Here is a 25,589-nt window from a genome sequence, read left to right as displayed (position 1 = left end):
GCCATTTAAAATGTAGGCAATGGCATATAAAGAATGAAGAATGAAGAGCCTTTTGTCCATGTCCACTGAAGTTTCTCAGCGTGCTCTCTAGTAACATCTGTCTGGTCCCTACTTGAGTACGGGCAGTAAGTACTTTCGCCATGTCTGCAGACATGAGAGTGGTATTGATCTTTTCATCTAACAAGGATGATGACTTTCACTTGTTGTTTACAGGAAGTCAAGATTGTTTGTAAAGGCCAGTACATGCAGTGTCTCAGAGGACGATATTTGCTCACAACAGCATGGGTTTCTAACCCAGCCCCGGTTCTCTATGCTAAGCTTTTCTGTCTTGAAAGGGAAATCTCCAAAAACAAACATTAACACTAAGATCAAAAGTAAGAGAAAAAAATAGAAGAAACCTCAGGAGAGGCCATTCAGAGAGCAATCCCCTCTCCACAAATGGTCTGATGTGCGCTGTAGGAGCCGAGGGTGAGATGAGGGAGTGGACTGTGCGCAGACAGATTTGGTAATTGTTGTGTCGCCTCAGCTGCAGCCGCCACAGGCTTTCCATGGGGAGACAAGCCAAAGGCCAGCTTGTAAACATGAAAGTAAATCCTGATATTTCTGCATGTGTTTGCAGTGGGTAACTTCACACAGCATGAAACAACATCCTGGATTCACATCCGTTCTGGGACTCATGTCTCTCTTTTTGACTTACAGGCATTCACAACAAAAAGAGTCACAAATGTCCCCAAAGTAGCCTTGCTTTGCCAAAACCTCCTCCACAGGTAGCTGAAGGAGGGTCTAGCTACTCCACAAAGCATTTGTGGACGGGAGGAAAACGTGCTCTGGTTTATTGGCATTTCTTTAAACCAATCACAATCGTCATGGGCGGTGCTAAACTCCACTCAGAGCCACTGCAAAATAGTTGTGCGAGAGACAACTTAAATTGGACAGATAGTCTAGTTAGCGGTCTCAATTTACTATGTAGAGATCTGAGTAACAGTCAACATTAGTCCTCATAAATCAACCGAATTTAAAATTCCAACACAAAGAAAGCGGGAGAAAACGGAAAATACATACATCTGGTGGAATTTTCAGCAGCACCAGAGCAATCCCGGAAGTGAAACGCAAAGGATATAAACAAGGCTACCCCTAATATAATAAATGTCACTGTCATTTTTGTGAATGGGTAAAAGTAACTCAGGAGTAAGCATGCAAGAGTTGTACTTATTATTTTGTGTAGATCGCTTGTATGTGAAGATGTGCTCCTACAAGGTTCTGATAAATAAATCGGAGGGTTTGCTTTAGCCGTTACAATAGCTGCACTTCTTGAAAACCCATTAAGGGTTTCTTTTACACATAATGTTATTTTACTGTGAGCTTCACATAGCTTTACAGAACTCATCAATATGTTACTTCCTTCCACTTGAACACACTATTCCTTGAACTGTACGGCTTTTGTTTCCAATTTTCAGGCTCAACTCCAACACTTGAGTTACATTTGAGGGAAGAAATAGACCATGCAGGTGCATAATCATGGGTCCTTTTACATATGTATAGTCCCTTGTTTAAAATCCAAACAGAGGCAAAGGCATTTCCTAAATGCTATAGATAGTTCCAAATTCCTTATGGTTTAGTTCAATTGTCTGTGGATGCTTTTTAGTTTGAAATATCTATTTCCATGTGCCTGTAGATGCAATTCTTATGCAGAAATTATACATGCAAGTTTTGTGTACTATTAATTCTTCATGTTGTTGTTGTTGTGTGTGTGTGTGTGTGTGTGTTTATCAAATAGTTCATCACATTGTTTCTCCTTACTGTCTTCAGGGAGTAGATGCCTTTCCATTAGTAGATGTAGAATGAGGAGCAGTGGGAGGGATATTTGCTTGCACCAATTAAGTCTGTCATTAATTCCATGCAACACTCTCACACACACACACAGACACACACACACACAGAGATACACACAATATTTAACACATTTAATTTAACAGTCTGTGAGTCAGTGTGTGTGCCTCTGTTTCTGTCTGAAACCTGTTGTGAGTGAGAAAGGACTGTGAGGAGTCTCTCATTCTTGCTCTCTCACTTTCTTTCCATTACTTCAGATCTATGTGCACACAGAGAGACTTTAAGGTGGTGTGTGTGTGTGTGTGTGTGTGTGTGTGTGTGTGTGTGTGTGTGTGTGTGTGTGTGTGTGACTGTGTGTAACACACCAATACAGTCACACATTTTGTTTTGGGTATGTGACAGAGAAAATGTAATCTGAAGTGGATGCTGCCCCGGAATATGTGTGGTGTATGTGTGACAGTAAGATCATTAAAGCATTTATTACAAAGTCTCCATTAATATTACCTTCATCCTCCTTAAATCAAAGCACATGAGGGCAGGACCAGTGTGGGCAAATCGGCTGGCAAACAACACTTTTGGCTAGATTTAGCTATTTAAATGTGACCATTTTCAAACTAAGGCCTTCCCAATAATTCAAAAACATCCTGTAGTGTTTCTCGATGAATTTCATACTAAGTTTAATAAGGGGGTTAACATAATGAAGGATGATAAAAAGTCTCATTAATACAAGTTACACTTTCCCCATAGGAAACCGGTACAGATGATAAATATATAATTACACATCTGTTTTATGAGAAGTGGCTGATACAGACAGGATCACATTTTAAATAAAGACAACAGCAATAATGGATCAGCACAGCTCTAGAGCCATGTCCTGGTTTGCTAATGTTTGCCAATATTGATTGAACTGTCCACCTGGCAAGAAGGATGGCGGTTGTGTTTTACGTCTAACGTGCTGTTTCCTTCCCAGCCTGCGCTGAAATGCTAATAATGTCTGCTGTTTGGGCTGGAGGGAGTCCATTACGGTGACTGTATCACATCTTTGTCGATCAAGGGACACACACTGGGGGAATGTCGACAAAAAAGAAAGGAAGAGTGAGTGAGAGGCCTGCCCGCATATTCTGGGGAAAGTGTGAGTGTATGTGTGTGTGTGTGTGTGTATAATGTGTGTAAGTGTGTATTGAAACTTGGACACAGCGGACACGTGTCACCTCAGCTTCTGTGCCATCAAGCTAAACTGACATAAACAGCCCCAGGCGGCCCTATCAGAGATGGACTTTACATAACGGCTGAGTCACACACAATCTATTTTTATGGCTCTAAGGTGTGTGTGTGTGTGTGTGTGTGTGTGTGTGTGTGTGTGTGTGTGTGTGTGTGTGTTCCAGTGCTTCAATCTTTCTGAGAGCCGATTTGAGTTTTAGACCTTTAGAATGAGGGCATTTTTTGTGGTCATCCTGACCAAGCTTCACTGTTTTAAAGCGTCATTTGAGGACTCAGGTCCTCAGGTTAAGGTTAATGTTTGAATAAGGATTAGGTAAAGGGAGGCTGGGGGATATAAGGCTTTTTTAAGTGTTTTGGGGATCTGTCTGCCTTAATGGGAGTGCATTAGAGAGCTGAGCTCGTAGGAAAGGAGAGGAGTGAGACAAGGAGGATGTGCAACAGGAGGCCCAAGGCACGTAGTGCTGATGGCAGTGAATAAGTCAGGTTAAGACAATCAAAAAAATACAACACATTCCAGAGAGAGAGAAAAAGTGTAAAAAAATAAGTTCCATTCCATTCCATTACCATCCTTCATTTATTGTCCTACTTCACTTTCCACAATATTTAAACTTGTTTTAAATATCTTTCAAACATTTCAAATATCAAATAAATACCATAAATAAGATAATAACTGGTAATGTTTGTGACATTATTTTAACAGTCTTATATACTGTATGTCATTTTTTTTTTAGTCCAATAAATATTTCAACATTGTTTACATGTAACTATTATTTAACACTATTTGAATAGTACATGATCAATGCAGTATGAGGGACAATAATTTAACTCAACAAGCCATGTTCAAGTCCCTGTACCATGAAATATCCACTCATACTGGAGTGTCCTTGAGCAAGACACTTACCCTCCAGCTCCAGTACTATTAACCCTGACTTCTAAACTCCAAACAAGAAAAGAGCTCACATACATAGAAACATTATCGCTAATGTAGGGGGAAAAACTTTAATTGTAAATACTGCAACTTTTGGGTTAAATTTCCCAATTTTTTGTAAATCGATGAAGTGTTGTTCGAAAAGTGTAATATTGTCATTTATTTAGTAGCTAAACGTCATTGTATATTTGATTATGGGCCGAGTCATGATAGAGGTCTACAGCAATGTCAATATAGATAATATCAAAAATGGAAATATGCAAAAGAAAAGCATGATTGAATGTGGGGTTGTTTTACCGTCAGATGTTGAAGCAGCTTCTGCTCTGTGTCCTGAAACACCACATCTCAGTAACCCAAATAGAAAATCCTGACCTTTACAGTCATATGTATAGTTTGATGATGGGAAACCTCTCTGATCATCTAAATTTATGAAGGCAGTATAGGACTTTATCAGCATGGGGGTCAAGTGCTGCATGTCCATCCATTAAAAAGTATTGGTGATAACGAATAGCTGATGGCAACACACAGATATACACACACACACACACACACACACACACACACACACACACACACACACTTTGTTATATACAGTATATGAACATTATGAGGCCAGAATATGATAACAAAGGCCCTCTTAACTGCCTCAGGCTTCAATAATTTATTTTTATCCCTACATATTTCATAACGCCAATCTCAAATGAACTTGAATCTATCAATGTGTATTGAATGTAACATTCAAGCATTCTGAAAGAAACTTTTCAGTCTGGGCCTGCTTGTCTCGCACACAGCTTCACAGCTGATATTACTATGTTGTATATGTAGAATACACTCCGTATCACACGTATGAGTTATGACAAGAAAGATAACATAAGAAAACCAAAACAAAATTTACTTGTTCCAGCAGTGAAAGTTGGACAAAATTAAGGTAAAATTCATTGTTGCATTTTGACAATCCTTAATTATTAGAATTATTGTTTAATTAGGTTTTAGGTCACACATAAACCATTACCTCTGCCATTACATGGTTAGAAGGCTACACTGCAATATTACAGTTTACACATGTATTTAACTAAGGAAAATATTTTCAATAAATTTCAGTGAATTTCAGTAATGCTCATGTATGCATGCAAAGACATGCACACACACATACACACACACACACACACACACACACACACACACACACACAGACCTACCTCTCTATGCTGAGTCCCTCTGAGCCTTCCCTGCTCCACTTTTTTTTTCCATCCGTCATTCTGGAGCATGACAGTGTTTAACCCCCTGCCACACTGACACGCACACACACACACCAATACACCTTTATACTTTCTTTCCACCTTAACACACACTGCCGGACACAATCACAGCCAATCCGGGGCACAAGTTTAAACAGACAGAAACCAACAGTTGAAGCAGTGTGTGTGTTGAGGGGTGATACCGAGTGGTTGTTGTGTACTCATGGCTGACAGGAATTTTGTAGTTTGTTCAAAGAGGGCTTCTGCCATCCCACCAGACAATCTCCTTTTCTCCACAGGAGAAACACACAGCAGTTTAGGAGGCGGCTTGGTTCCATCCTCGCTGCCTCCAGCATTTAGGCTGCTTATGGATTTTTAACTAGCCCATAGTTCAAAATAAGAAGGTTTAAAACTTTTAAGCCTAAACCTGCACATTCTCGTTGAGTGATTGGAGATGCTCAGCTGTTTAATCCTCAGGGGTGTTTAAGGTGGAAAATAGAGACGCGCGTTAAAAAAATAAAAGGGTTGCTAAACTGTTAGCTGCAGTCAGTGAATATCATTCAGCAATCGGGGAATGACTAATCCTTTCCCCCAGTAAAAAGGCAAGCCGTGTTACATCAAGATGTGTAAGATAAATATTATATAGAGTCACAGGAACCTAAAAAGATGAGCAAACATTTTTGTGCAAATAAGTCATAGATAAAAGAGTGTTGGTAGGCATCCTCATATTCCTGCTTAACTGTCCTAAAAACCCTTTTAAAAGCAACATGTCCTTGGTGTGTCCTTCACATTATCTACTTTAGAATGAGTACAATATGTTGCTTTTCTTGGTTCTGGGGGGCTGTGAATTAAAACAAAATGTTTTGAGACCAGGATGAAAACTGGCATCATATCATATCTCACATGTATAATAGCTTTACGGACCATGTGACAGCATGTAGGCATTTGGGGACCAACGTGCCTGAAATATTGAGAAGTCCTTCATTAAGCGTGGCCGATAGATGCTGTGTAGGCCTATGTGTGTGTGTCTGTGTGTGTGTGTGTGTGTGTGTGTGTATGTACAAGCTAACGTAAGAGCATCTTCCTAAACTAAAATTGGACATGTCATGGGGAATATAAATGCGCTATGCGTAAAAGCATTAGCGGCGAATTCGTGATAAGGAGTCAAAAACATGGCACGAAACAGATTAAGAAAAAAAAGCACAGGAGCCAATAGAGATAATCCTGTTATCTCGTTTGATGTAAAATACCGATGTGAAAGCATCCTCAGAGACCAAGATGAACTGAACATGAACTAATGCTGCGGGCTCGGGGAGGCGGGGGGGGGGGGGGGGGGGGGGGGGGGGGGGGGGGGGGGGGGGGGGGGGGCAACCTCGTGTAAACATTGTTGTTCTTGACCTTAAGGGAGACCCACGCCGTTTACCGCAATGTCACTGGCGGTCTTCTTGCTCCATTAATTGAGAGCCCGCACACGCGCGCCCGCACCGTTCTCCGTTTTTTACCAGTTCGATATCCTCCTGATGACATTGTATCACCTTTGAGTATTCACTGTCAGTTACAATCCCGGGTCTGTCATACATGAGCCGGCTAAGAGAAATAATCGTTGTCAAGTGAAAGTAAAGGAATTTGGGGCTCTGCTTATTTAGGGTTCGGGATGCCGGGTGCCGGTGGAGACGCACCTCGGACATCACCTGCCTTCTAACCAGAGCGCATTTAACATTACGCACGACAGGAAAGCGCGCGTGTACAGACACTAATACACACAAATATGCATCCATAGATACATAGAAACACGCATACATGTCAAGAAAGACAAGACAAAAAAAGACAGCAGACTTACGGGATGACCCTGGGCTCTACGGGCTCCGCTGTGCGCCCCATTGTGAAATTCCTGTTATTCCCGTTTGGAATCCTCAAATGCCGTGGTCGCAGTCCACGTCTCTGCAAATGTACCAAAGGATCACATAGAGGATGAGGAGTATGGCGAAGATGAAGAGCGCTACTAGGATGGCCTTGGTCACAGGAGAGATGAACGACTGCATGTCAGGAGCAGAGCCAGGCAGAGCGACGTGGGGCTCCGCGTCCGTCTGTCCTCAGTCTCTTATCTCTCTCGCTCTCCTCTCCTCTCCGTCGCTCCGGTAGCAACTGTTGAGGACGGAGCCCGGGGCTTTGCCGCGCACAAACACACACATTTAGAGCCTGACGCACATGCACACGCACTCCGCGACGCGAATTTTTACTGGCGATCCAGGCGCGCAACGCGTGGGGGGTTTCCCTTGCTAGAAGCGGCCCAGGAGTGGGCTGTCTGTATTCAAATCCACTCTCTCTGGCTTCCTGTCGTACATCAGAAGAGACAGAATGATAACAGCCGCAGTTCGTACAAAGAAAATTGCACTACAAAAACCCGATGAAATTTAGCAGGTGGATGTTTAGAATAAATCCAACAGAGAAGTCTCTAGACTCAGGATGGAGAAGTCCTAAGTTGTGCGCCGAGCTTCCTAACGGCGAACAGGTTCATTAGTATTCCTCACAGTAGTGTGTGTGTGGGTGTGTGTGCGCGCTTGTGTGTTTGCGCGTGTGTGTGTGTGTTTGTGTGTGTGTGTGTGTGTGTGTGTGTGTGTGTAACCTATGTGATGGCACTGCATAACAGACTATCATTTTATCACGACCCACAACATCCCTTTAGCGGCAAAGCTGTCAGTCGAAGGATTAATAGATGGATCCAGATGGTTTTTACATTAAGCCCTCTTACACTTGATCACTTGATCCACACTTCATTGCTAACTTAGACATAGCCTATGTAGGCTCATTCTTTAAGGTTGCTACTTGCCTTAACGCACCCTTTCAAAAAAGATCCAACAATAATTCCATGAAAGATGGTCTTCAAATGTCGGAAACTGTTGTCAAATCATGGTAATGGCCTAATGCAGACTAAAACGCCGACAAGGTGACAATTTGATAGGCTAAAGTTTTTTATCGAACGGGCATCTGCTTCGACCAACATATAGGCTAGGCTTACCAAACCTATAGTTGCCCTTTTGTAAGTTAGCCTTGGCAGGGGCGAAGGGTAATGTAGACTTAAGCGTCCGGTATAGCCGCAGCCAAGGGTGCGCGCGCAAATGTGACAAAATGACATAGATCTTGCTGGCGTGCCACCCTTTTTTTTTCATTGACGCGCCATTTTGTCTTGGAACACACCAAACGTAATACGTCTCCATAACAACAGGCAGGACTAATCTGTATTGTCGCCCAAAACAAAAACTGGCAGCTGGCAGCTACTCACCAAAACTTGTTTCTGAAAGCAGTTTAAGCAAGACATAGGCTGTGCAGTCGCTGATTCTGTCTTCATTTCAGATCGACAAAGGTCAGTTTAAAAGATGTTCGGCAGATTTTGAGAGACTTTAGTCACGCGCCTTGTTTCCGGTTTGCACTCCCCCAATCAGGTCGGCCAAAAGGAAGGCCGAAGGCCGACAGCCCCTCTGGACCACTTGGGACAGACAACGGCACTGAACACACCGAACAGACTCCAGTCACCAACCTCGCCAAACTGTCCAACGGCCAATTATCGGGTTGGTGTGTCACGGCCCTTAGGGAGGTTAAACAGTTTCCATACCCTAGTGTTAAAAGTTTTTATTTTTAATAAAGCGCCACCTACCATACCGGATGTTGCGTTTCCAGGACTGAACTTCCAGGATTCTAGTTTATCACTTCAATGCCACCTACCGAGTTGGATGACCACAATTACTTAATCACTTTATTCTACCTAAAAGCTGCTTTCTGTCCAAATTAAGTTTTAAAAGGTTTTTCCATCCAGATACTTCTTTATGTCTTGCAATTTAACTTGGTTGCTAAGATTTGCATGTTGGGCAGTTTCTGTAATTAGCATACTAACAGATAAAATAAAGATGTTCTTTTCAAAATAAATTGAAATTGAAAAAAGTAACATTACAATGCTCACCCCACAGAGAAAATAAGCAATCAAATATGTCAAAAACGTTTTTAATTTGGCATTTCCACATAACCCTGTTGTTTGTATAACATAACATTCAACAGACACAACAATTCCTGCGAGAGAGAGAGAGAGAGAGAGAGAGAGAGAGAGAGAGAGAGAGAGAGAGAGAGAGAGAGAGAGAGATGTAAGAAAACAATAGAAATTACGTTTTATTAAAGATGTTCTAAGCGATGTTGGGTGACATTACTTTTTGTTAATGTTTAAAACAAGACAAGCTTGCCCCTCCCTCCTCCTCATCCCGCCCCCTTCCTCTCCTTTCTGTACACTGGAACACTGTCTGTGTATGCTTCGTGGTGCAGGTGGGCACAGTTTGTTTTTACTGTTTGTAGACCCTGAGCTGTCTACAGAGTTTTTTACAGTGTGTTCTGGGGACTAGCAGCTCGCTGATAGTGAGGAGATGTTTGCTGTATGTGACAACAAATGTGGCTTAAAACACGAGGGACGTTGCTTAGAGAACCATTAATGTTAGACTTTTCCTAACACTATATTATTATAATAGTGGAACCCACATGAAGCAGGTAACAGCCCCCCATTTTAACTGAGTGGTCTGCCTTCCTTTTGACATTTGTTTCCCCATAAAGTTGCAGAATTCCTCAGAAATTCACTGATTATTGTAAGTGGACAACATAATCACTGCTGGGTTATTAAACATATTGGTGCCACTTACAAAATATGCATTCTTTACTACTTTTCAATTATTGTATTTAGAAATATTAGTAAATAGTTTGAATAGATTTCATGACATTGTGTAAAAGAAACCTGTGAATTACCTGTGATGATGAATTGTCCCAGAGAAGACCTGCTCAGCCTCCTGCAAAGATACATTTTGCAACATTACCAGGCCATATACGGTAGCCTACCAGAACAAAAAGATGATTTTGTAAACAATATTGTTTCAAAATATACCAGTATACCCATACAGATAAGGAAGCCATTATGCACAAGTATGCATAATGTTTATATAGGCTTGAAATTGCTGAAGCAGCAACACACATAAATACGTGGTTGGCCTACCTCTGTAAAAAGAACACCATAGATGAACTGCACTTCATCTGTGAAGTTCAGAGTTGTTGGTGTCTTTCAGATGTCAAAATTAAGAGACTGGCTAATAACATAATGACTACTGTGGTTTAAACATGCATTTAGTAAAGTGTATGTATTCAGATTGAAATGTAATTGAAACATTATTACAATGAGCACTGACAATTTCACATACACTGAAGACAGTGAAGACTAACCCCAGACTTTTATCATCTTTTGAAGTTTATTGGGCTGGCTCACACATTAGCTCACCCAATCCTCCACCTCATCCACTGCCCATGAGCCTGGGCCTGTTGCTACATGATCACTATCACCCAGTAATTACAAAAATCTGTGGGGGGTTTTCTTGTTGTTTAACTATCCAGAAATTCAAACACCCCATAACCATAGACTGAATGAAACTGAAGTTTCATATAGTCTCCTCTAATCTATTAGGGTTGTGCTTAAGCGCCATATTATGCTCATTTTCAGGTTCATAATTGTATTTTGAGGTTGCACCAGAATAGGATTACATGGTTTCAATTAAAAAATTAAAAAAAAATATTTTTGTTGTACTGCAGATCTTGTTTTCACCCTGTCTTTTGGTCTCTGTTTTAACAACAGAGTAAGACAACTCACCTGTTTTAGCTACAGAGTGAGACACCTCACTTCTATACTGTCTTTGTTGGGAGTTGAACATGTGCAGTAGCTAGGTAAGGTCACATCAGCTAGATGACTTTTTACAACTTTGGTCAGTACAAGGCAGGATTAGCTGGAAGACTTCTTCCAAAACGATGGCACACTTGTGGAATACCTGCAAAACAGAGAAATCGAAGTAGTTCTTTTGTAGGTTAGATAGATAGATAGATAGAAAGATAGATAGATATTTATTGATCCCAAAAAATGGGAAATTACAGTGTTACAGCAGCACACAAAATATACATACATACAATATACATGAAATAATAATAATAATAAAAAAATATAAAAATAAAATATAAGAATATAAATACAAATGTTTAAATATATACAAGATGGGAAAAACTAAATGTTCAACTGTTTAAGTTGGCTAAAATGTGAATGAACCAATCGGGCCGGTTGCCCTTATCGCAATATTGTGGTGTCTCAGAGTCTCATCTAGCACCCAGGGATGACGTGTTGAAGAGTTTTATTGCTTGTGGTTTGAATGATTTCCTGTAGCGGTCCGTGCGGCATTTGTACTGTCTGAGCCTCTTAGAGAAGGTGCTCCTCTGTTGGACCAGTGTGGGGTGGAGAGGGTGGTCGGGGTTATCCATGATAGATAACAGTTTGTTCAGTGACCTCCTCTCCACCACAGCTTCAAATGTCTCCTGTTTGCAGCCGATCACGGAGCCAGCCTTCCTGATCAGTTTGTTCAGTCTGTTTGTGTCGCTGGCTCCGATGCTGCTGCCCCAGCAGATGGCGGAGGAGAACAGAGCGCTGGCCACAACCGACTGGTAGAACATCTCCAACATCCTGCTGCAGACGTTGAAGGATCGTTAGCTTCCTCAGGAAATAGAGTCTGCTCATCCCCTTCTTGTAAACAGCAGTGCTGTTGATCCTCCAGTTCAGCCTGCTGTGGATGTTAACACCCAGGTATCTGTAATCCTCCACCATATCCACGTCCATTCCCAGGATGCGAAGGGGCTGCGAAGCCGTTCCCTTCCTCCTGAAGTCGATCACCATCTCTCTAGTCTTATCAACGTTCAGCAGCAGGCAGTTCTTACCAGACCACTCCACAAAGTCACCCACCAGTGCCCTGTACTGAATGGTGAACTAGTCATGGTGAACTAGTGTGTTGTAGCAGTGTTTTGCCATTGTTTGCCATTTGCAGATTTTGAACAGCTCACCCAGAGACTGAAGGCAGAGGACAATCAGAAACCTGTATCTCACTCAAAATAGCATGGCTAGATTTTTTCCAAGTTCATATGCGTGTGGAAGCACCAGAGACACAAAAGAACACCACAAATCCCAGAAAAATTGTTTTTTCATAACATGGGCACTGTAATTAAGGCATGGATTCTATCAGATGACCACAAATGATATGTAGCCACACAGGCTATTAATAGAATTAATTATCTCCGCTTAACCATGCGTTGATAACCTAATGTCTACATCTTAGCCTAGACCTATTTCAAAAATCAACATAAAATCGGATATTTAAAAAAATCAAATTAAGACACTATTATTAAATGTATTTTATAGAAGTTGTCAAACTGAAGCATGTGGTAACATTATTATCAATAGTGATCCGGGCCCCATTGTCCTAACCAATGTTAACCACTAGATGGCGACAAATAGATTTTTTTTAAAGTCTTGAAATGTGATGGTGTACTTGATTATTCGGCACACCATCGTTACACTGTAGGCTTGCATAACAATCATGACAGCTAACCGGTTTTAGACGCACAGCAGGTAAGATGAAACACTGCAGCTTAGCTGACATATAACTTCAGCGCTAAGACCTATGTTATTTGTCTCAGTTAGCATTACTAGCAGGCAATAACATTGGGGCCTATTGAGCAGAGTGGCTTAGGAAGCTTGAGGCGATAGCGCCAAAGCGAACAAGCCCTGCTGACAAGTTTGGTGAAATGTACAAACGAAAGTTGTGTTTTGTGCCATGTATATCCTTTGATGTGAGCTAAGATGTATTGTAAAATACTGCACGTCTAATGCTATGAGGATGTGGTGTCTTTAAAGCATTACAGACCAATGTTTGCAGCGATTGCTAGCAGCTAGCTAACTAGCTTCAAACAGGCCTTAGATGCTTTTCAAGTCGGTACAAGGGAAATAGAGCTTCCGATCACAGCCTTCAAAGTAAAGCATCTAGTGGTGCACTTGTTTCGCCTCATCCAAAAGGCTTCTTCACGTCTGACTGACTAGTGAGTGCCGGGTATTTAACCTCTGTTGGTTTGTCACCTATGGGTCGTTAGTCACATGAGGATTAATGAGTCCCATGGGAGTCTGGAACTCCCCACTGAGAGGCGAGACATCTTCAAGAATTTTCTACTTGCCTTTGCTTATCGCAGAGAATTACAATGACCTGGATGACTTAAGCACCTTCACAAACATAAGGACTATATCGTTGTTTCGAGAAAAAAATATTCGTAATTGTATCAAATTAACCTAAAAGTAACCCAAAACTATTGCCAATGAGAGTGGTCTATATTGTAAATGGTTACTATTGTTTGTGGCACAGTTATAGAGGCAGCATTCGTATGTTTGTATGAACAATTCTTTTAATAGTTACAATGTATTGTCTATTCGGTTTGTCATCCTAGCCAGTGTGCTCATGTGTATGTAACGTGGTGAAAAAGCTTTAATTGTGAAGGCACACTCTTCTCTTTTCCTGCACCTCTCCAGCACTTGTTATAAATGTGATGGAGCAGCCTTGACAAGCGCGGCTAGCTCGCTGGCTAGCAAGATACTTAACCCACTTAACCTAAGTGACACAGTGAGTGTGTTTACATTTGGAAATAAGTGGGTGTTGGTGTGTGCTTAAGTCGTGACCAATACTTTTCTGCTAGTGTCAGTCTATATTAGCTACTTTGCCAAAACTGTTATCAAACGGTCGACAAATGCTACGTTAGCTAGCGTTAACGTTACCGTTTTAATACCAAGTGATTGTTAGTTAACTAGCTAGCTAGCTAGTTCGGTCTTGTTGAAGTGTAACGTTAACGCCAAGTAAGGGAAACACAAGTGTAGTTAATGCTGCAGCTTGAAATGCACTGCTGGTTTTCTGACCATTTCGGTTCCGGACATATCAAGTTGTCAACGTAGACTGATATGTATTCGTATTTGAAAAAAAACGTGCTTGGCTTATGAGTAAAATGGAATAAACTTCTAAAAGCAGAACATCACTCCAATACATTGTCAATCGTATCTTTCAGAACTTTTTCATGGTTCTTGCAATCACTTTACACTGTAAAGTGCATTTTGTAGGATACGATCACAGTTAGAACAGCTGACCCAGTTGCAAAAGTTGACACAGTACTGGGAGAAGGCATTGTACGTGCAATAGCTGTGGGACTGAGTGGGATCAGACGTCTTAATGTTTTGTAAGGTTGTAAATCATATTCTTAGAGGTACAATCCTATATATTCAACTAGCTAGTTAATTAAACCTACTGGAACTATAATCTAAATCATATCCATAGCAAAAGAGCCACTGAGACCACCTTTATAGGGTTGAGGGAAACTTGGAGCCAGTGTTGTTGACTTCTACTTGCAGGGGTTCAGTGCCAACATGGTGCCAGGAATTTGAGGAGAAGAAAAAAAAAAAAAAAAGTTACTTTCCCACTATAAAATAAGTAACCATCCCAGTTTTGAAAAGGTAAACTATGGGAATATGGGTAACTTGGAAGTGTAAATTTAGAACCCTAGGTAATCTTAGTCACTTGGACTCCTGCAACTTTGCTATATTCTTATTTTTTTGTTGTTGCTATACAACCACATTGGAAATGTTTTGGACTTTTTATCTTTGTTGTTGTTTTTGTTATGTGTAATTTCACATCCTCCTCTTAATGGATGTATGTTTGCTATTTAGCTCGCCAAACGTGTCCATTCATCTATCTATTTGTTACTTTTTACAGACTCAAGAACTACTCTATGTAAGATGAACACTGAGGACAAGTTGGAGGGTATCCTGCAGAAGTGCAGCACTCGAGGACTAGATGGAGGAGGCAGAGTCGGGCTGGGCACCGGAGGAGGACTGGTGGTGATGACATTGGGGGAGCGATCACTGGCAAACCACCCTCTGTTGGCTGAGGAAGACGACGATAAAGATGAAGATGAGGACCTGACTGGAAGCTCGCTGGTTACTCATGACCTGGTCCCTCCCGAGCAGCTTATGATGCAGGAGGAGATGACAAAGAACGGTAGAGGGGAAGAGGAGGGAGGCGAGGTGGGCGTGCATTTCCCCCTAAAACTCACCAATAAGTTGCCTTGCTTGCTTCATATGCCAGTGAGTTAATCTCAGTTAAGAAGTAGTTGATGTTTTGATAAGACTATTTGTGTGGATACTATGGTTTCCATGTCATTATAGATAGTCCTCCTTTTATGTCATCCTATACAGTGTTTGTTATGATACATATATGTAAACCACCACAGTGATTACATTTTGTTAAACATTTTAAAAATAGTGATATAAACCATGTGACACAAATATAACAAGTAGAAAGCCTGTAACCCCACAGAAAATCAATGGAAATAACCTTAAATTAAGGATAATATATTATGAGGGATCACCCCCCTCCCCCTTGTGTACCCGGTTTTCACTTTGACAAAAAAGTCAAAACCTTCAGAGATAAAGACATTAGCTGAAATGTTTGTGCTTTATAATCTTTTGCATTAAAAAGGAATGAAGATATAGCACATGTGAATTGAAAAGACTATTTTTGTAAGTGTGAACATTGAGGATGACTTAAACAGATCCACGGAATCAGGCTTAGGGCATGCTTAATTCCTGTTTCTTCTAACTTGGATGTTATGTCCATTGTTTTGCCCATTGTTTCTGTCTGTAAGAAAAGCATTGTACTCACCAAATCATTTGCTAACGTAATATGGGAGATCTGCGGATGTTTCCAGGCCAGCTGGAAGATGTGATTTTTCAGAATGTCCTGGGTTATATAGGTTTCTCTTTGCTGTATTATGCCTCAGTAGGAGGTAATCCTCAGAGGATGCTTGAACTACATTAACTGGCCTCTTAAATTGTGAAGGAGAATCTGCTAGTGAGTTCACCTCACATTGGTTGATTATCCTCTGCCTGGGCTTTTGCACCTGCCTGACCCTGATAAGCAGCTGGATGAGTGGGCGGGCTTTAAAGTAGTTTATGTGTCCTGTTAAATGGCTTTCCTTTCTATGGTCCTACTTTTACAGTTGAGCATCAAGCAGGAACTGAAGCTGACTGAGACGCCGGACCAGATAAAAAAGGACAAAAAAGGAGTTAAGGACCTGATGGTATGTCCCAAGAAGAAAAAAAGGAAGCAGCGTTCACCAGCAAAGGTGCAAATCTTTTTTTTTTCTCCGAAATTTACTTTTTTAATGGCCTGACCTGCATGTGTGTGTGAGAGTTTTCCACAGTTACTGAAGAGGGAATTAAATAGTAATATGTATTTGTTCCCTTTGCTTTTGTAGATTCTCAACATCAATGATGACGAATCATTGGGCATACAAAACCCCAAGTGTCATGTCTGTGTTCACTGTAATGCTGCATTCAGAACCAACTACCATCTGCAGAGGCATGTCTTCATTCACACTGGTATGAATTACCCATTCACGTTTTAAAAAGACCATTATATTAATTTCTTGCTTTGAAATTGGTTTACTACCGGATGAAAAGAAGGGCAATGTTAAATGAATAAATTGCCTGTAATTTGATATGTAATACAGTATCTTTTTGTACACTGTTTATTATTTAAACTCCAGGTGAGAAGCCATTTCAGTGCAGCCAGTGTGATATGCGCTTCATTCAAAAATATCTTCTCCAGAGACATGAAAAGATCCACACTGGTGAGTAAAGAATGAATGTAATCCGTATGCACTAGGTTCTTATTTAGCTTTATTTTAGTCTTGAGTCTTTTTCTTTTTTTCCTTGTTTGTCTCTTTGTGTAGGTGAGAAGCCTTTTCGCTGTGATGAGTGTGGGATGAGGTTTATCCAGAAATACCACATGGAGAGACACAAGAGGACTCACAGTGGAGAGAAGCCTTACCAATGTGACTACTGTCACCAGGTGAGCTGTTATTATTTGCTAGTAAAGTAGTGCACATGAAAACAACAATCAAATTAGGTATTAAAAACTGCATCAAATCTGTTTGGTTTGCATATGTGCCAAACTGCAGAATGAAAACTGAACGCACAGTGTGAACTGATGAAAATGCCAACCAAAGTCTCTGTATAGTTTAACCCAGTATTCAAATAAGTGGCAAAGAATAATAAAGACACAACAATGAAATTGTCTGTATCGCCTCACCTAAGGCTGTTCACTACATTAAAATATACTTATTTTGTCTTCCATGCACAGTACTTCTCCAGAACAGACCGGGTTTTAAAGCACAGACGGATGTGTCACGAGAACAGAGACAGGAAGACCAACAAGGCAGCTGGTAGAGTTGGGCCTTTGCATGAACCAGATTCGTTGGGCCTCCCCTTTCTTGCCAAAGAGTGTTCACTGCCCAAGAAAAAGCGGCAAAAGTGTACAGACAAGCGTTCAGGTGCTTCCACTGCTGCCCAGACAGATGGGTACACTGTCGCTGTTGTCGAAACAGAAGAGAAGGAGGAGCAGAGACAGAATAAAATTGAAGGTCTACCTCTCTTTGCTGTGTCCTCCAAAGTCAAGCATGAGTATGGGATTGCAGACTACTCTGTGGAACTTCCTGAAGAAACGGCTAGCCAACACCAAGAGGGAGAAGTGTCAACAGAAGACACAACTCCTCCTAAACTTGTCCTAAAGAAAGTCCCAAAGAGGAGTCTTAAACAGTCCAGTGGACAAACTCCTCCCTGCCTGTCCACTTTGTCTTCCTTTGAAGAAAATACCAAGGTCACACAGTACACCTTTGAAATTGTAGACAAGCAAGGCCTTTTAGAAGTGGAAAGCAACACGGATCTCGAGTCCGTTGAAACTCTTCAAGGAGGACCAACAAAGCCAGCAGCCGGCAGCACAAACTACGACGATGCCATGCAGTTTCTCAAAAAGAAACGTTATCTTCAGGCTGCAATGGCCAACAACAGTCGGGATTACGGTCTGAACACAAGCAGCATTTCTTCTCAGCCGCCTGTTACGCAAACCGTGGTGTCAGCCGTGATTGAGGAGACTGTCCCTGCCACCATTCTGGAGCCCCAGCCCATCAACACAGATATCAAAGCCACACAGGACAAGAGTGTGTTGCCAGATGAGGTTCTTCAGACGCTGTTGGACCATTACTCCAACAAAGCCAATGGGCAATCAGACATTTCCTTCAGCGTGGCTGACACAGAGGTGACATCAAGCATATCCATTAATTCCTCTGACGTTTCAGACAGCAGCCCTGTGGAGAGCCTCGGAGCTTCTTCCGCCCAGGCTCAGCCAGCTACTGAGAAGGTCAGCCTCTTACAGGAATACTCCAAGTTTCTCCAGCAAGCACTGGAGAGGACCAGCCAGAACGACAGCTACCTGACCAGCCAGAGCCTCAGCTTGGTCTCCGAAAACCCAACCTTAGCTGGACAACCTCTGTTCTCCACCGAGAAACCGTTCCCTTCCCCCAGCAGGTTCAAATCAGGGATGAGCTCTCCGCTAAGGTCCACTTTAGAGAAACCTCACTTTGGATTACTGGTCGGGGACTCCCAGCACTCATTTTCATTTTCAGGTGATGAGACCACCCCTCCCTCGGCCGTGTCCCCAGCTGAGGAGGACTTTCTGGAGCAGGTCTCACCCTCCAAAAAGACAGACACTTCACAAGGCATACTGCAGACCTTTCAAATTAGCTCCTTCGATCAGAACTTCAAAACTCATTTCCAGACTTCAAGATCTGGGTCCTCCTCACAGTTTACTGTTGCCAATGGACAATTAAGTCTTCGAGGACACAGCACAGACTTCTCAGAGTTCCCCTTAGTCAGAGTCACTGAGACCAGGTCTCAACTGAACTCCTCCCCTGATGTTACATCCAGTGAAACTTTTGGCTGAACGGATGGGTCGAGAATTAATTTTCTGTTCATAATTTCAGAGGCACTTTATTTTATGTCACTTGTTTTGCCAAAACAAGTCCCACTGCAGCCATGTGCTCTTTCTCTTAGCATTTTGTTTCAAAACATATTATTATTTTATTTTTGTTAGGTGCAACCTCCTAGAATGGAAATAATGTAAATTGATAAATCATAATTAGCATTTCCCCTTTTTAAAAGAAAAAAATCATTGTAATTGCGCATGGGTATATTTCTTGCTCTAGAATGTACATTGAGAGATTAGGCGACCAAAGTGAAATGCTAGAAATAGAGGAAAATATTTCCTCATGCCATTACCACCAACTTTTATTGTTTTGTCAATCACTTTGCCTTGCACAAAAAATGATCAAGTCACTATTGCTGCTTAATGCAATATTTTCAGTTACTAAAACATAGGCCCTATTTATATACACCTTGCTCTTACTGTAGATTCATCCCCTTGCTGTTTATCTGTTCATATTTAAGTCCACTCCTAGAACCTTGTTATTCCAGCTGTGTAACTTTGGGTAAATTGTCTACTGACACCATGATTAGAACTGATTCTTCACTTTATAAGGAAGTCACTTTACTGTCACCTGAGACGGGTGTGTCCACATGATGTGTAATGAATGCTTTACAGGAAAGATGTAACTGATTGTATTCTTCTCATGGAATCTAGTGTATTTTCCATTTACAGCTTGGGGCTAGTTTGGTTGGTGTGATGGTCAAAAAGAAGAAATTATAGTTCTCATTCAAAGAAAGTGAATTCATTCTTCATTTTATTCCCTTTGTGCCTAAATTTCTTGGCACAGATGTTTGTGACTAGTGCAGATTAGGCAGTGTAATAACCCCACCCGCTCGCCCCCGTCCTCCGGTTTAAAAAAAGATTTAGGAATCAAAAAGCTGCATTCATTTAATGGTTGCCAGGTCATTTTTATTTTTCCTTCAGCAGTGAGTAAAAGTGAGTTGTAATGAAATTACTTAAAGAAGATTGTGCTTAACCTTTGCACAATTTGCACACTTTTCCACTACAGGGAATGTAGTATGTACTTTCAGATTAGGGTTATTTGAAATTACAGGTGATGCTTGTTGCTTTTGTAACTTGTAATGTAGCTCTTGGAGCTGCAGTTTTCTAGTACTTTGTTGTTCTTGGAAGATGCACAGGTTTTGGGGAAACAACAATGTGATTAGGCCACCTTGTATTGATTGAAACTCAAAGTTTCGTTAAGGCCATCAAGGCTACATTAGGACAAACAGGACAAATGGAAATTGGGTAGTTTTCCAGTTTTATTAGTTCTGCATCTGTACCTTTTCATTTTTTTAATTCCAGCTTTCCTTTACTTATTCCTGTATATGTATTTGTTTTTTTCTTAGTTAGTGCTCTGATGCTAGGGCTGCACAATTATGGCCAAAATGATAATCACGATTATTTTGATCAATATTGAGATCACGTTTGTCAAGGTTATTTGTTGATTTTAACCAAAACAAATTTTTGTTGTCATAGAGGCTATTTATAACTGCTTTCACATCAATATTGTGCTACATTCCACTTATGTTGAAGTTGTTATACATACATACATACAGCTGCAAAACATGTAAATTATTAATTATCTGAAATAAATAGCCTAGGATGTATAAATATATTTAAAAAAACTGTATCTCTGAGAAAGCTCCTTTACTTGTTTTCAACAACTGATAAAGATACTTAGGGAGAGAGAGAGGGCGATGGATGTATGCTACTTATTAAGAACGGGTCCAGCACGGGTCGAATTGCGGTTCATCGGAGTAACATACGTTGTGCGTATGAAATGTCTGTATCGTCAATGTGCTCCATTTTTATTAACTGTGATATTCTGGCCATGGGTCATATCTCTTGACCGGTCCAGCAGGCTCCGTCTCACGCTATCACTCTACAAACTAAAATGAGTTGCATTCAATAACTTCTTCTGTGTTTTAACAGAGTTACCAGCGGAAATACTGGTACAAATACAGGTTTGCCTCTCATGCTTAACAATATACAGCTGTGTTATTAACAAACTTTGGACAAATGTCCGAATTGTGGACTGGCGCTGTTGCCGCCGTGTCTCTCCATGTTGCTGGGGAGCCGGCCCTGTGTGTGTGTGTGTGTGTGAGTGTATGGGGGCGGGTTACGCCGAGAGCAAGAGGAGAGAGCCAAACACAGATACGGCTTTACAGAACAAATGGCTCATGTTACGCAAAATGAAACCATATCGATATACACAACATTGCTTTGTTTGTGGAGAGGCAGCAGACGCGAGGACAGTAGATGCACCGGTGCAACCTGGGAAAAATGTTAGTCGCACCCTAGAGCCCTGTGAGCTAACAGACAAACTAGCACTGTTCACTGCTGTTATTTGAAAAACAACACAGACAGGACAAAATGTTGCGTTTACTAGTAAACTGGTTAACCTTTTGATGGACGTATGACTGCTATCTGTTGTGGAATTTTCCTCCCGTTACTCTGTCCTCCGTGACTGTCTACATCTAGAAACTAAGCTGCGCGGTGCAGGGAACAACTCTGACTGGCACATGATCAGACAGTGGTTTACGGAGCGGTGGATAGGCTTTGCAAAAAAACCTGGAGTTTTATATGAACGAAATGACTCATTTAAAATATCGCTCAATCACACAAATTTGATCGTGGGAAGCCCATATCGTGATCGTGATTAAAATTCGATTAATTGTGCAGCCCTTGCTGATGCTACTATTTCTACTTGCACAATAACAACAAACACATAAGCTATCGACCTATTCAGTCTGTAATATGTTGAGATCTGGGAGCTTGATTTAATTTTGCCCATCATATTATTTTATCAAGAAATAGCAGAGTTTAATTCTCAAACTATTATCTGTTGGAAGGACAAAGCATTTTCATTAACTGGGCTGCATTGTGTGTGTGTGTGCGACAAGTTTCAGGTATCTGTAGTTTTGATCATTATCCCCTATTTGCTAGAACTCACTAGTATACCACATCTGTCCAGACCTTGTTGGAAACAAATGTGATTGAGTGAGGTCTCATTTGTACTTCATCACACTGTTGATTGTGTTCTATTTGTACATGTTTGTGTGATGCATTAGGTGCTATTGTGTAAAACACTGTTTTTATATGCACCATCACATTTGGTTTGAGAACTGATGTTAAGCTCCCTCTTGTTATAATTCTACGGACAATCAGGGACAGACAGCACCCACATTAATCATCAAATGCTTTATTTTTTCCTCATCAAACATTCCCACTAGAATGTACAGAAGATATCCTGCTGTAAATACATTGTATATTTTTATGTTCTGAGAAGTACTGTTGGATCTTTGTTGTCAATAGAGAGACGAGGCTTGTGCAAGAGACACTTTTTGTCAGTGGAAGGCACATGGATTTGTTTTCCAGCATTTATTACATTCAACAATGAATCCATTTCTCTTGTTGACATGATGCGGCTTTCTGAGGTTTGTATATATCTCACCACTGTTATCTGAAGAAAATTAACACATTTGCAGTTTTATTGATGAATGGTTAAAGTGAATTTTGATTATTTCTTTTTATAATGCAGTTGATTGTGCATTATGATGGGATTTACTGTAGCTGTAGCTGGAAATGAACAGCCCTCCACCCCCAGAAAATGTTCACTTGATTTTAAAGTAATACTCCACCTGAAATCAGTCATTGTTTTTAGCCTTATGTATTTAATCTCAATAGCCGTGGTTAGCTTGAATTCTTGTCCGGTTAAAGTAGCTTTTGGGTGGAGTATAACTTCAGAAATAAGTGTTGTGGTTGAAATAATTCACTTGCTACCCATTTCATAGTAAGCAGTTATTGAAAGCACAGCGTGGATGAGTTATTCTGCTTTGGTAAATTGTATCCTATGAATTGTTCATGGAGAAGTTTTAATTCAATTAAGCAATTTAAAATGATGGATATTCATGAATTATATTAGCAGTACTATGGTATTGTTTTCCTTTTTAAATAACTGTTGTCTTTAACCTGGCCTTAAGTGTCCTTGTATAAGCTAGATAAAAAAAAGTTTTGTGTAAAAAGATCTGAATTATTGAATTTTTTGATAAAAACTATTTTTGAAACGTCATTTATGGCACTGATATGTACAGTATATCATATGCAGTCACTATTGCTACCCTCATTTATCTCTGTACAAGTCGTTTGTGTCAAGATCTTTCAATTGCCGATGGGAATCTACTTGACTTTGGCATTTTCATACTTTTAAAGAACTTGACGAGGAAGCCTTACTGCTCCACTGTAAGGTTGCGCTTAAGTTAGACAGTAAGGTTTATTTGCATGGTCTCTAACTTGTTGGGTCGAGTGAACTTGTTTTATGAATAATGTGCAGCTTTAATTGTAGCTGATTAATTTCCGTCAAGTAACCCATATGATTAGATTTTTTGCAATATATTATGATTTGTAAACAATCTGATTACATTGTTGTTTTGATTGTTGTGTGTCATGTCCCTTATAAATAAAATAATCCACAGTATTTTACCTTGAATTGTTTTTTGCCATTCAGATGCTAGTGTCATTCATAATGCCATTTACAATTTATACTTGGTCTGGGGTCCAATAAGTCAATTTCTTGGTCACATGAGTTTATGGGGATCCATGGCAAAAATGGGGAACTGCAGGGCTGTAACAAGCAATTATTTCTATTGACAATTTATCAATTTCTTTCCCCCGGGAAATGTCTGAAATGTCTGGAAATTGGAAAAATGTTCATCACAATTTCCCAGAGTACAACATGTCCATCTTTAAATGTCAGATTTTGTCTAACCAACAGTCCCAAACCCAAAGATATTTATCTATAAACGGATATAAAGTATAGAAAAAGAGAAAAGAAAATCCTCACAAAGGAGAAGGTTGAGATAGAGAATGATTGGTGCAGTAAAAAAAACCAGCTTTGCTGCCTGTTACATCCAATGACATTATTTCAATCACTTTGTAGATAAATTCTCTGCTGCGTACAAACCCCATTCCAAAAAAAGTTGGACACTGTACAAACTGTGAGTAAAAAAAGGAATGGAACAATTTACATATCTCATAAACATATTTTATTCACAACAGAATATAGATAACACATCAAATTTGGAAAGTGAGGCATTTTGAAATGTCATGCCAAATATTGGCTTATTTTGGATTTCATGAGAGCTACACATTCCACAAAAGTTGGGACAGAGGCCGGTAAAGTTAAAATGCGGGAGGACCAATTTGCAACATGTTTGGGTATGAAGTGGCAGTGTCTCTCAGAAGTCATAATGGGCAGAGGATCCCCAAGTCCCCCAATGCTGCGGCGAAAAATAGTGGAGCAATATCAGCAAGGAGTTTGAAGTTCTCATCATCTACAGTGCATAATATCATCCAAAGATTCAGAGAATCTGGAACAATCTCTGTGCGTTAGGGTCAAGGCCGGACAACCCTTCTGGATTCCTGTGATTATCGGGCCTTTAAACGGCACAACATCACATACGGGAATGCTACTGTAATGGAAATCACAACATGGGCTCAGGAATACTTCCAGAAAACATTGTCGTGAACACAATCCACCGTGCCATTCATCACTGCTGGCTAAAACTCTATAGGTCAAAAAAGAAGCCATGTCTAAACAGGATCCAGGCGCGCAGGTGTTTTCTCTGGGCCAAGACTAATTTAAAATAGACTGTGGCAAAGTTGAAAACTGTTCTGTGGTCAGTCTTGGAAAACTGGGACGCCATGTTATCAGGACTGAAGAGGACAAAGACAACCCAAGTTGTTATCAGCGCTCAGTTCGGAAGTCTGCATCTCTGATGGTATGGGCTTGCAGGAGTGCGTGTGGCACGAATGCTGAAAGCTATATCGAAGTTCTAGAACAGCATATGCTCCCATACAGATGTTGTCTCTTTCAGGGAAGACCTTTCATTTTCCAACATGACAATGCCAGACCACATACTGCATCAATTACAACATCATGGCTAAGTAGAAGAAGGATTTGGGTTCTGAAATGGGCAGCCTGCAGTCCAGATCTTTCACCTGTAGAAAACAGTTGGCACATCATAAAGAGGAAGATGCGACAAAGAATACCTAAAACATTTGAGCAACTGGAAGCCTGTATTATACATCAATGGGACAACATTTCTATTTCTAAACTTGAACAACTTGTCTCCATAGTCCCTAGACGTTTGCAGACTGTTATAAAAAGAAGAGGGGATGCCAAATAGTGGTGAACATGGCCTTGTCCCAACTTTTTTGTGATGTGTTGATGTCATGAAATTTGAAGTCAACTTGTTTTAAAATGATAGATTTTCTCAGTTTCAACATTTGATATGTCATCTATGTTGTAGTCTGAAATTTGAAACTTCCACATCATTTCATTCGGTTTTAATTCACAATTTGTGCAACTTTTTTGGAATCGGGTTTGTACAGTCCTAACAAATATACATCATGTGTAACTGTTCACTGGCAGAAATAGTCAGAAACGTCCTAATGTAAGCCTGGCTGCAATCAGCCTTATGTCCCCAAAAATGTCTCCTTTCCTAAAAGCTGGAGTTCAAATCGATTTAGGAAACCATTCCACAAATAAAGGCTACTGAGTGGTAGCCTACAGGCCCTTTTCAGCTTTAATCATTAGTCAACATTGCTTAGGGTTTG

General features: G+C 40.6%; 2 protein-coding genes across 6 annotated transcripts in view; one reads left to right on the top strand and one right to left on the bottom strand.

Annotated features, from left to right (window-relative positions):
- The window catches only part of LOC117952401 (dehydrogenase/reductase SDR family member on chromosome X-like), a 35,006-nt gene extending 27,306 nt beyond the window's left edge, over positions 1-7,700 (bottom strand). The window contains exon 1 of one of the 2 annotated variants that reach the window (XM_034884686.1): positions 7,058-7,700. The gene's annotated coding sequence lies outside the window, so the exon portion shown is untranslated. The remainder of the gene's footprint in view (positions 1-7,057) is intronic. The other variant, XM_034884687.1, reaches the window with a different exon arrangement.
- Positions 7,701-12,558: 4,858 nt separating this feature from the next.
- Positions 12,559-19,814, top strand: znf148 (zinc finger protein 148). 4 transcript variants are annotated; one of them, XM_034884684.1, is made up of 7 exons: positions 12,559-12,682; positions 14,859-15,169; positions 16,144-16,269; positions 16,402-16,525; positions 16,693-16,776; positions 16,879-16,997; positions 17,289-19,814. In XM_034884684.1, the coding sequence occupies exons 2-7, from the start codon at positions 14,882-14,884 to the stop codon at positions 18,924-18,926; spliced, it is 2,379 nt and encodes a 792-aa protein (XP_034740575.1). In that variant the 5' UTR covers positions 12,559-12,682; positions 14,859-14,881; the 3' UTR covers positions 18,927-19,814. The 4 variants fall into 4 exon arrangements, with proteins under 4 accessions (XP_034740575.1, XP_034740573.1, XP_034740574.1 ...); XM_034884682.1 differs by having other exon boundaries at positions 14,859-15,229; XM_034884683.1 differs by lacking the exon at positions 12,559-12,682 and adding an exon at positions 13,614-13,721 and having other exon boundaries at positions 14,859-15,229; positions 17,289-18,926.
- The last annotated feature ends 5,775 nt before the right edge of the window (positions 19,815-25,589 follow it).

Source organism: Etheostoma cragini, chromosome 11, assembly GCF_013103735.1.
Source record: "Etheostoma cragini isolate CJK2018 chromosome 11, CSU_Ecrag_1.0, whole genome shotgun sequence".
NCBI classification, from domain to species: domain Eukaryota; kingdom Metazoa; phylum Chordata; class Actinopteri; order Perciformes; family Percidae; genus Etheostoma; species Etheostoma cragini.
This window is presented reverse-complemented; position numbering and strand designations above follow the sequence as displayed.